This window comes from Armigeres subalbatus, chromosome 2 (assembly GCF_024139115.2).
Source record: "Armigeres subalbatus isolate Guangzhou_Male chromosome 2, GZ_Asu_2, whole genome shotgun sequence".
Classification (NCBI taxonomy): domain Eukaryota; kingdom Metazoa; phylum Arthropoda; class Insecta; order Diptera; family Culicidae; genus Armigeres; species Armigeres subalbatus.
The window spans coordinates 149,403,649-149,416,249 of NC_085140.1; the positions used below are offsets into that span (position 1 = coordinate 149,403,649).

A 12,601-nucleotide genomic window follows, 5' to 3' on the forward strand; every position below is an offset into this window, starting at 1 on the left:
CCGGCACATTTCGGCTCGCGACACGAAGCCTTTGCGGGATGCGTTGAGCTTCTGGTAGAACTTGCGTGTTTCTTGAGAACGGCACAGCTGTTCCATCTCCTCGCACTCCGCTTCTTCCAGGCGGCGTTTCTTCTCCTGAAAAAGGCGGGTCTGCTGTCTCCGCTTCCGTCCATAACGTTCCACGTTCTGCCGGGTACCTTGCTGCAGCGCGACCGCCCGCGCTGCGTCCTTCTCCTCCAGAATCTGTCTGCACTCTTCGTCAAACCAATCGTTCCGTCGCCTTGTCCCATATTCCCGACGTTGTTCTCCGCTGCTTTGACTGTATTCCAGCAGTCCTCAAGAGGGGCCCCATCGAGCTCACCCTCTTCCGGCAACGCTGCCTCGAGATGCTGCGCGTATGCAGTGGCGACATCAGGTTGCTTCAGTCGCTCTAGGTCGTACCGCGGCGGTCGTCGGTACCGAACATTGTTGATGACTAATAGTTTTGGGCGCAGTTTAACCATCACCAGATAGTAGTCAGAGTGGATGTTAGCGCCACGATATGTCCTGACGTCGATAATGTCGGAGAAGTGCCGTCCATCAATCAGAACGTGGTCGATTTGTGATTCTGTCTGCAGTGGTGATCTCCAGGTGTACCGATACGGAAGGCTGTGTTGGAAGTAGTTTTTTTATTTAACTTCTTCAATTTTTTTCAATTTTCTATCAATTTTTCATCTTTTAATAATAATCAATTGCAGATTGGTCCAGGGTTGGATTTTTTATTCGTGACCCTCTTGCTTCCAATAGCGCTTCCTCCTATCCACAAACCCACTTCAGAGTTGGAGTTTATTGACACAACTATGTGCAGAAGTGCCTCCTACAGACCCATGCCAGAGTTGGATTTTTCTTGATGATCCGACAAGTTCTAACATTCCGACCATCGATCAACTCACGTAAAATATGTTTTTTTTTACTCAAACAAGTCAATTTGTTGCGTTGAACCACCGACCTCAAAGAAGATTTGGATTTTCCTTGATATGACTAGCGATTCATACCATTTTCCGTCTCACCAGTAGAAGCATAAGTACTAGAATACTAATGGCGCTCTTTGCATTAAACATGATTTGATGATGATTTTACTGGCTGGTTAATTATGTGTCATGTTGTAGAGAATGTTTTGTTTTTGTCAACCACATTAGTTTAACGCATTAAGGTGAAACTGCACAGAATCCAAATAAATTTTACCTCGCATTTTCAGAGGCACCAATCTAGAGGCAAGCATAGAATAAAATTCAGAATAAAAATCAGTACCGGTACTTTGGCTCCCAGGCCGCAAACTATATGTTGGTCACGCGATTTGACGCGACATTAGCAATCTTATACTTTTGAATCAATTGTCTCACCGCAGCATGGGATTTTATTTCGCAAATTCATGGTCCAGTAGTGGTTTCAGACCTTTTTACAAACTTTTCAAAACCTTTTTACAAACTTTTCGAATAGAAAATTATTTAATTAAACTCATAGGCAAAGACGCATTTCAACTCACAAAATGTATCAATCAGAAACGTAAGAATCGTTTCAAAACCTAAAGAATTTGCTGAGGATTTCTAAATGCCTAAACAACCAGGTTGTTCGGAATACTAAACGATGAGTCTATTTCAAAATAATCAAATTTTTTTTTTAATTTACGATTTTTTTTTCTTTGGAATCTCCAAAGTTTTTGCAGTTTCAGATATCCAAATAAACAGAATATATTTTGGAAAATTTTCAAGTATCAAGCACAAATGCAAATTTCATCATTTTGATTCAAAAATAGATAATTATTTGTGCTTTAAGAGAGATACGTTCATGAGTACATATTTAATTGTTAAAAAGACAAACTGAAAAACATTATGCAATATTGAGCATTTGATCAAACCCTCGCTCAATATTGGTTTCCTATAAAACCCCGGGAGATACATCTACAATTGAAATCGGAATCGCAGAAGAGTTTAATAGTTTTTGAAAAAGGTTATAAAATCGGCAGGATGTGTAGTTATCCTTGTACATATATTTAGATCCTCAATCCCTTGTGCCTACCCTGCTTGCATCACTATTTTTTTACATAAGCTGTGACAAAGAACTCTTTCCATCAATTACTGTTAGATAGCCAACAGGAACAACGAGTTAAGGTGACTCGGGGAAGCACTACACACCGTGTTATTTTTCCTATCTTTCGTCTCTTTCTAGTATTATCACCTCGTAACTTTGGGGCGTCGTATTTCGGTTTTCAGTTGTTTGATATAACTGTAAATGTATCAGCATGTAGATTGCGAGTAAGCACGCGCCGCTGATACTTTTTCAATATCATAGTTGTTGTAGAAAAATAATTAAGCATTCAATGATGTTAATGATGACGATTTGATGATTGTTCGTGCTTCCCGTATCCCCTAAAAATGGCCAAATTCAAGAGCGAAGTAAAGTGAACAATTATTCTCTGTGAAATCGAAGATCTATTAATATTTGTATTTTTTTATTTCTCTGAAATTTTGCACATACGATCTTTGTGATGAAAAAAACATAATTTGCATCATTGGTTTGCAATTTTGACTCTAGCCTAACTTTTGACAAGGGCCTTTCACAAATTACATAACACTAAATATGATGATTTTGGACCCCCACCCTCCCCCACGTAACACTTTTTGTATCGAAGGTTTATTTTTTTTGTATGGATCGTAACGCTCGGCCTGACCCCCTCCCTCCCCATACAGCGTTACGAAAGGCCACTAAGCAAAACACCTCGAACACTTGAATTAACTTGAAAACGGCTTGTACGATCGTGTTGATGTCTTCGGCAAAGTTTTAGGTAATCATTAAGGGTATGCGAAAAAATATACACTGCGAAAAAAAATGTTCAAATATTGAAATTAAAACTTCGATTTTCTCAAAAACGATTTTTTCAATATTTTTTTAATTTTTAATATGTTGTAGCAGATAATATATGTATTTTTTTACACTATTAGTCATAATGGAGAAAAAATGGACAAAAAAGTTATATTTTTTTAACGTTTTTATCGACTCCATTTTATGAAAGTGCGTTAAATTTGTAACGGAAAAGGTATACAGTATTTTTTTGCTAAGTGCTACCGTTTCTAAGATAAAATAAACCGATTTTAAAAATTTTCAGTCATTTTCGATTTTTTTTCGATTCTATTCAACCTAGAATCAAATTTTACTGAACCGTTGATATTTATTGACGAATACTAGTAATAGAGTAGTGGTTGACCATTTTCATGGTATGAGTTGGTGCAGAAAAAAAGCTTTACTTAGAAAAAATTAAATCTTCCAACCTTACTAACGTTTGGTATATCATTTAGCCAAAGGCTTCTATTCAATATTGAATAATCAGGATGAACAAGTGATAGACAAATATAAGAAATAAATTTGAAAATTACAAAATTACGATGAAAAGGCAGCCTAGACTATCCTTGGCCAATAGTAGAGGAAACGCTGTGTGCATGTTTTAACCCTCTGGCATTCGTTGCAGTATATTAATTAGTATTCAAATTGTTTTGGCCTTGCATGAATTAAGAAATATAGCCAAAAGTTGAAATTGTAGAGTCCTAACAGTGAATTTTCTTGAAAACTTTATTGAACTAAGATCAATGATTCGAATATTTTCCTCTCCATTGCACAAAAGATCATTACCACTAGATTGGGTATTTTGTCTGGCCAATTCCAAATCTACAGCAACTAATTTGACAATCGGGAAGAATTCCAAAACGTTTTTAAGCACGTTTAGTAATCCTTGCAACAGGTGTCCATCTTGAAATGCATTATTACCTTCTGAACTATCTTAAGCTTGTTATCTGCTTGTCGTTGTCACAATGAATAAAATGCTACTTCTGTTATACTTGCCAACTATAACAGGAGAGCCATGGCCATTTCACATTGCGCAATAGTCGATCATGGGCAATGAGAAAGCGTACTCTTCGACTAAGGGGGCACTAAGATCGGAAAATCTCCTTCGATGAACGATGAAATTACATTAGTTCGTAATTAAACTTTGATAAGTTGTCAACAGAAATGGAAAAATTGGAAAATGGGTAGACGACTGTTTTCAATTTACCCACATGTACTGTTGTCATGCTTCATTATTTTAAAAATTAAATGTGGAGGGTGTTCCACATCACGTAAAAAACGCTGTAGAAAGTTACTTAGTTGACTGATCCTTTTCAAATTTTCAGACAATAGACCAGTGCATGATGACGTAGGTTGACAGTTCACAGAGCTATTTCACCAGGACTTAGTCTCCGGCGAAGCTCCCGATAAAATTGTTTCGTCATTTTATTCGCATGTAGATGTCTTCTGCGATTGATTTCATGCTGAATGCAAAGAATATCACTGAAATATGCGAATCACAGCACTTTTAAACTAAAAATATGAAATATAATTTTCCCCTCATCGATTTTTCTTCTAACACCTTGTAAACAAGCTCTGTGAACTGTCAAAATAAGTGAGGTTAAGTTAGAGTTTGCATTGGTCTACAGCCTATTATTTGGCCTTTGTGCTTGTTTCTTTCAACTTCAAAACCATAACCGAAAGCTCGCACCTTACGCTGAACACCACTCATTAGGTTCTGTACAACATCTGGCCGCAACTTCTTCCTCATGTTGCTTCAACCGAGGAAGCAAACGTTACTGTATAGATACTGCTTGAGGAAGATCGCACAAACGGCGCACTCCGTTTGCCACATGAACAGATCGCTTGTCAAATCACGTATTTCTTGACAAACTTTGAAAGTTTCTGGTCCTCCGAAAACATTCTGACCGCTTTTCTCTTTCCGTTCGATGTTCAGAGTTTCGTTTAATCACATGACTCACTATGAAATGGATTGCACGATAACGATTGTTTTCCGATATCCCGAAGATAGAGTTGGGGATTTTCCAGATAAAAAGCGATAAAAATTCACCCCAAAGTACTTCTACCCAAATTTCCGAAAGAAAATACCTTTACCAAATAAGAATAAGCTATTTTACGAAACGGTTAAAATGACGGGAGACCTATAACACTAATATTTACTTTTTATACGGATCACTTGCGAAAGTGAAACCAAATGATGATTGCCATGCCATGTTGCCATGCAAATTTACCAAAACAAAACACCGAGCCGTCCACTCAATTGATGGTGAAGTTTGGATCTGATCGAAACTGTCTCATAACATGGTTTATAATATCAAAATCAAACGGGGTATGTATGGTCATTGGGGATGACAATGGGTCGAATAGGGGTGAAAATTTGTCATTGTTTCAACAATTCAGAATGTATGTAAATTGAATTTATCTGAGCACAGAAAAAAAACTATATTATTATTATATACTTTTTTGAACGTCATCCAAATAAAATGATTCCGACTCCGTAACGCTCAACTGCACATGAGCCTCCCAAATAAACGAATGACTATAATAATAAATTTCATTGCAATTTTCTAATAGCGAAATCTTTTCAAACGCTTTTTAAGCGTTTTAAAAGTACTATTTAAATGCCAATAAAAAAAAAGTTAGCTCTATAGTTTTTGTATGATCACCAAAAACGTTCATATGCATCGATTCCAAATTTGCTACCTCACCAATAGCAAATTACCGCATATATGCATGGCAGTTCGATGCAGTATTTTAATCCTGTTACTGCATTCCTCGCCTGAGGTGCATGTTTCAGTCAATTTATATATCGCCGTAAATACAAAACGTGTGACATCTGTCCAATACTTGACGGTCTCTGGCTCAGCGGTGTACCCCGCACTCGTCAACGCATCTGGTTCAAAAAATTATAAAAAGCACAACCACCAGAGCTGAGCTACGGGCGACCGATACTTTGAAACGGGTCCAAGGTTGTTTTTTTTTCCTCTCTCAAACTCACTAACCAAAAAATCATGCGTCCATTTGCCTGGTCTTCTTGATTGTTTTACGTGCGTTGTTGTCTTCAATCCGCACCACCTTGATCTCATGCTAACGAACCAAGCCTGCGGTATTATCTATTTTCGCCTCTCTTTCAACAAATATTTTCATCGGAACGGGAAAATGATCCGCACGGGAATTTGTCTTCTTTCTTGATTGACATTAGAGAAATTTATAACTTCTATCCATAAATAATAGCGATTTAGTTTCACTTAATCAGAATTCAACAATGTATCAATTGCATTGCTCATCTCATCAATCAGCAGATCAAAGTCAGGATTCGAATATTCAATGAATCATTGTTTCTATTTGCCTCCACTTCAGCGGTGAATTTCTGTTCTAGAATTCACAACATCCGTACGGGTCGAATGTCAACCGATCAAACGTACGGTCAAGCGATCTTTGATCTAAGAGCAAGCGCAGCTTCCGTTATATTTAGCCAAGCGATGACGGCAAACGCACTAGTTAAATCACAATCTGCCTCCCTGCCAACAGAAACAAACGGTGACTAATTTCTCGGTTGCTTTCCATTGTTTCCCAAATTGTAGCAAACAGACCAGCATTGAAATCGAACAGCTGAATGCCCGCGTCGTTGAGGCCGAGACCAAGCTGAAGAGCGAGGTCCAGCGCATCAAGAAGAAGCTGCAGATCCAGATCACTGAGCTGGAGATGTCCCTGGATGTTGCCAACCACACCAACATTGAACTCCAGAAGACCATCAAGAGACAGTCGGCTCAGCTGACCGAAATCCAGGCCCACTACGAGGAAATCCAGCGTCAACTGCAGTCCACCGTTGATCAGTACGGTATTGCCCAACGCCGCATCCAATCCCTTACTGGTGAGCTGGAGGAGATCCGTGTCAACTACGACTCCTCCCTGCGCTCGAAACGCCAAGTCGAAGTCCAGCTTGAGGAAGCCAGCTCGCGCATCAATGAACTCACCGTCAGCAATGCCAGCTACGCTTCGCTCAGAGCTAAGCTCGAACAGGAACTCACAGTCTTGGCCTCCGACTACGAGGAAGTCAGCCGTGAACTACGCGTCAGTGACGAACGCTACCAGAAGGTCCAGGTATGATCAACTCTCATTTCATAGTTTCACACCGGATGTATTTATGAAAATCACATTTTTCTTCAGGTTGAACTTAAGCACACCGTTGAACTGCTCCATGAAGAACAGGAAAGAATTGTCAAGATCGAAGCCATCAAGAAGTCCTTGGAAGTCGAAGTCAAGGTATTCGCTATCATTGTAATCTCGGTTCTATGCTCATACGTTCAAAACTATTTTACAGCAACTTTCAGTTCGTCTTGAGGAGGTTGAAGTTAACGCCGTTGCTGGAAGCCGTCGTATCATCGGCAAGCTGGAGGCCCGTCTCCGTGACATTGAGGTTGAGCTTGAGGAGGAGAGAAGGAAGCACGCCGAAACCATCAAGATCCTGCGCAAGAAGGAACGCTCAGTCAAGGAAGTCTACATTCAGATCGAAGAGGACCAGAAGAACATTTCAATTCTATCGGATGCTCTGGAGAAGGCCAACCAGAAGATTGCTGCCTTCAAGCGTCAGCTAGTTGAACAGGTAAGTTTGCACAGTGCTGCATGCATATCGCCAAAACTTATGCATTATTATTATTATTCCATCGTCATTCTAGGAACAATGCTCGCAGCAGTGCGTCACCAAGGTTCGCCGCTTCCAGCGCGAACTGGAAGCCGCCGAGGATCGCGCTGATGTGGCCGAGAGCAACCTGCATCTGGTTCGGGCCAAGCATCGCACCTTCGTGACCACCTCCACCGTGCCCGGATCGCAAGTCTACCTGGTTCAGGAAACCACCAGAACAGTTAACGAGTCGTCGTCTTAAATCCAAGAGAAAGGGGGCGACCTCCCCGGGAACACCCGACCGCCATTTAGAGCCGAAACATCGCGGCTGACGTAGTGGCACAATGCACCATATGATCTTTCATTTTAATCATGTCCGTTCGTCTTTTGTTTTGTCCGCTAATTTATTTTTGTTTTTTTTTATTCGTCTTTAGTTTCATGTATTTTTAATTTATTGTATATTCTACCACACCAACGAATCAATGAAACTAAGATAAAATATAATCTCTTTATAACGAAACTACTAGCAGGAAAATTGATTTGGTCACACAAATAATACCAAACATCGTATGAAACCGCCAAACGTGAAGAAATGCGAATCTCTTACAATGATACTTAAGCAGTAAAACTAGCCGCCCTTTATTGAAACAATAAAACCTAGATGTGAGGAAAGGATGATGCCAAATTTAACAACTGTACGCTGTTCCAAAAAGTTTAATGAAGATCGAAACATTATATTTCTTTTGTATGATATCAATCTTTGTAATAAATAAATATTATTTTAAAAAATAAAAAAAAACATGAAAAATAAGAAGATAGTGAAACAATTGGAAAAAGAAATTGTCCATACAGCTTTCAATGTAAGCCAAAGAACTATGATTATTATACTGATGAACCATTAACGATGACATTAATTAATGATTCTCTTTAAAATAATGGAAGATAAAATAAGTTATGAATGAATAGTAATCGTAATATAAAACAAAAACAAAACAGAATAAACTTTAAAAGCATAACATTTTTTAAGTAAGTCAACATACCCGAACGAAAACGTTTTTGGGTTTTACCCTTCAGATAAACTTTTATGTCATAGATCATAATGTCGCACCTAAGTTACAATTTCCACGCTTCTTGGATTTATCTAATTCTTATTGAGGATCTATGACAGCCATCCCCATAGCTAGTTGCCCAATTTGATTAGCGTTTGCTTTGCTGGCAATAATTCACTCATCTGCTGAAAATGCTGCTAACGTCAAATGCCCGCTCACCTTATGAACAGATCTATGGTTGTGATCAAGAGCGCAATGAATCCAATTTTCAACGCTCGAATAAAGCCTTAATTTTTTGTAATAGTAAATTACTTTGCGAAGAGTTTGTATGGGCGACTTCAATGCGAAGATCGGATCCGACAACTCCAACCATGAGCGCATTATGGGACGCCATAATCTCGGATAAATGAGCGAAAATGGAGAGCTGTTCGCAAAATTCTGAGGTATTTACGACACGATGATCGGAGGATCGCTCTTCCCTCCTCGACCGGTTCACAAGGTCACGTACAGGGGATGTCCAAAATAACTGGGATAGGCAAATTTTGGGCATAATTAGATATGTTGTAACTATGTCAAATATTATCCGATTTGGACAATTCAGAGATGCCTGAACTAGAAATTTAATGTAGTTTCACCATATGTTCATGGAACCGACCATGGCCATTGGATACCGGAGATATTCCGGGTTTTTCGAAGGTAGGTTCAGAACCGTAAATTTGTGGTGGGTATTAGGATAAGTGGTGGTTAGAAACAAAATAATATTAGTAACCACAAATAAAGTAGGGCTAACCACAAATAAAGTAGGTCCATTTTATACTCATACCTCGCTTCCTGATAGAAAACCATGAAAAACGAACCGTCGAATGACCAGTTTTGGCGCTAAAACAGAAGTGTCCCCTTCTACGGGTTCCCCGGGGACAATCCGTAGGTCCCGGAAGCGGTCAAAGCCGTCAATTGTCCATTTTATACTCATACCTCACTTCCTGATAGAAAACCATGAAAAACGAACCGTCGAATGACCAGTTTTGGCGCTAAAACAGAAATGTCCCCTTCTACGGGTTCCCCGGGGACAAATCCGTAGGTCCCGGAAACGGTCAAAGCCGTCAATTGTCCATTTTATACGCATACCTCGCTTCCTGATAGAAAACCATGAAAAACGAACCGTCGATTAACCAGTTTTGGCGCTAAAACAGAAATGTTCCCTTCTACGGGTTCCCCACAGACAACCTATATGTCCCGAAAGCGTCAAAGCCGTCAATTGTCCATTAAATACTCATACCTCGCTTCCGGATAGAAAACCATGAAAAACGAACCGTCGAACGACCAATTTTGGCGCTAAAACTGGAATGTCCCCTTCTACAGGTTTCCCAGGGACAATCCGTAGGTCCCGGAAGCGGTCAAAGCTATAAGTTGTCCATTTCATACTCATACCTCGCTTCCTGATAGAAACCATGAAAAACGAACTAAAACAGAAATGTCCCCTTCTACGGGTTCCCCGGGGACAATCCGTAGGTCCTTGAAACGGTCATAGCCATCAATGGTCCATTTTATACTCATATCTTTCTTCCTGATAGAAAACCATGAAAAACGAACCGTCGAATGGCTAGCTTTGGTGCCAAAACTGAAATGTCCCCTCTACGGGTTCCCCGGGGGCACCCCAGCGACTTCAGAATCCGTCTTTTTGGTTGGTTTTTCATTCTAGACGTGACAGAAGACTTCTGGAATGTAATCATAATGGAAGATCGGTCAAAAAGCTTGGTTCAAATGAATTCGTGGCCTGGTCCCTTTTAAAACTCCCGATCGGCACCGATTCTAAACAAATGGCCATATCTCACTTGATACTGATCCGATTTCGAATTTCAACATATGGTTCCATTCAGAAAGAGCCCTACTTTATTTGTGGTTACTAATATTATTCTGTTTCTAACCACCACTTATCCTAATACCCACCACAAATTTACGGTTCTGAACCTACCTTCGAAAAACCCGGAATATCTCCGGTATCCAATGGCCCTGGTCGGTTCCATGAACATATGGTGAAACTACATTAAATTTCTAGTTCAGGCATCCCTGAATTGTCCAAAACGGATAATATTTGAAATAGTTACAACACATCTAATTATGCCCAAAATTTGCCTATCCCAGTTATTTTGGACATCCCCTGTAGGTCTCCCGTGACGGATTTACAGAAAATCAAATCGACAGGCCAGGCCACCACCACCTCGGCATGATCTGCCTAGGATCCGACGTATAACACGCGTCAATACCGAAGCTCCATGACCGCTAGAGATTCAAACAACCATCCAAATCATGAAATCGAATAAAGCCCCAGGGGTCGAGCGCATATCAGCCGAGACGCTCAAACTGACCCCATGACATCCGCTCAACTACTGCATCGTTTATTTCGTAATATCTGGGACACCGCAACTTTCCCGGTCGACTGGATGAAAGGTATCTTAGTGAAGGTGCCCGAAAAGGATGACCTGATTGTATGCGATAACTGGCGAGGCATATTGCTCATGTTGCTCTGTACCGTTCCCAAAGTTCTATGCAAAGTTATCCTAGCCCGGATTCAGGAGAAGATCGATGCGACTCTCCGGCGGCAGCAGACCGCATTCCGTGCCGGAAGATCTTGTGTGGACCATATTATCACCATATTATCTCGAAGCGTTGTAACAATTTTTGATTTCTGCCTTTGTCAACAAGTTAAGGCTCCCCCAAACATACGCGACGCGATTCTATCGCTTGGCGACAGCGATTCTGTCGCCATTGGTATGGAAGCGTAAAAAGAACATTGCCTGCAGCGACCCAACGATAGAATCGCGGCGACTAATTGGCGGTGATGAAATCGCTTAGGTCTGGGGGAGCCTTTAAGTTTAGTTAATATTAGTTTTTTTTTGGAAAAGATGTTTAATTTTGATACACATAGTTAAGTTTGCCATTTTAGGGTGTTTTTATGAGATATTGCGAAAAAGATTCGGCTGCCGGTGGGACTTGAACCCACACTATTCCATTTAGTACACGGACGTATTACCAATTATACAACAGCTGCTCTTGCGAGAAGTTGTTCCATAACCAGCTAATAACGATGGGATATCAGTCAATTCCCCGTATCTATCGAATCTGCTTTGGCAACATTTCACACCCTGTTCTCTCTATTAGTTTTATTTTTTCTAAACTAATGTAGAGGAAGGGGGGGGGGGGCAATATGCTCTAGCTAAGCAAACACTGCTTTATTGTCTTATTTGTAACGCTATTCGTGAGTATTTTTACATTATGCATCAGTTAAACAAGACAAGATAGCTACTTGATGCCATTCAAAAATTGTCAAAAATCTCAATCATGTTAATAATATTCAAATTTCAAAAAAGTGGCGATATTCTGTTGCCGGAAAACTCATGAGGCAAAACGCCTTTTAGCTGGCAGCTCCTAGGGAACAAAGTACCACGCGTCGGCGAATCAGCATTCTGGTATGGATAGTGCGTGGAGACGCAAGTACATTGTAGGTTAATGCCACTAGGGCGTTTTGCCTCGCCAAAATGTTAGATGTTTCTTCAAAATGTGGAAATTTTCGGTTTTCCGACCTTCCCATACACTATTTTGAAACTTTTTTCGTCTAACCAACATAATTTTAGATCTAGTTTTGTTACGGACATCTTAATGACGGTAAATATTAGGGAAACCACAAATGGCGCTTTGCCCTGGGAGGGGGGCGTTTTGGGCCTCTTCCCCTAAAGCAAAAAAATTTAATAATTTATTCAGACTAAGGCCGAAGTGGCCTGTGCGGTATATAAGAGTCTTCTCCATTCGGCTCGGTCCATGGCTACACGTCCCCAACCACGCAGTCTACGGAGGGTCCGCAAGTCATCTTCCACCTGATCGATCCACCTTGCCCGCTGCGCACCTCGCCTTCTTGTGCCCGTCGGATCGTTGTCGTGAACCATTTTCACCGGGTTACTGTCCGACATTCTGGCTACATGCCCGACCCACTGCAGTCGTCCGATTTTCGCGGTGTGAACGATGGATGGTTCTCCCAGCAGCTCATGCA

The 12,601-nt window shown here is 40.5% G+C and overlaps 1 protein-coding gene across 3 annotated transcripts in view; it reads left to right on the plus strand.

The window, feature by feature from the left end:
- The window catches only part of LOC134210995 (paramyosin, long form), an 80,317-nt gene extending 71,797 nt beyond the window's left edge, over nucleotides 1–8,520 (plus strand). For all 3 annotated transcript variants that reach the window (XM_062687496.1, XM_062687497.1, XM_062687498.1), the window contains 4 exons: nucleotides 6,465–6,984; nucleotides 7,051–7,146; nucleotides 7,205–7,486; nucleotides 7,560–8,520. In XM_062687496.1, the coding sequence (XP_062543480.1) occupies nucleotides 6,465–6,984; nucleotides 7,051–7,146; nucleotides 7,205–7,486; nucleotides 7,560–7,766 (1,105 nt within the window). In that variant the 3' untranslated portion in view covers nucleotides 7,767–8,520. The remainder of the gene's footprint in view (nucleotides 1–6,464; nucleotides 6,985–7,050; nucleotides 7,147–7,204; nucleotides 7,487–7,559) is intronic.
- Nucleotides 8,521–12,601: the final 4,081 nt, after the last annotated feature.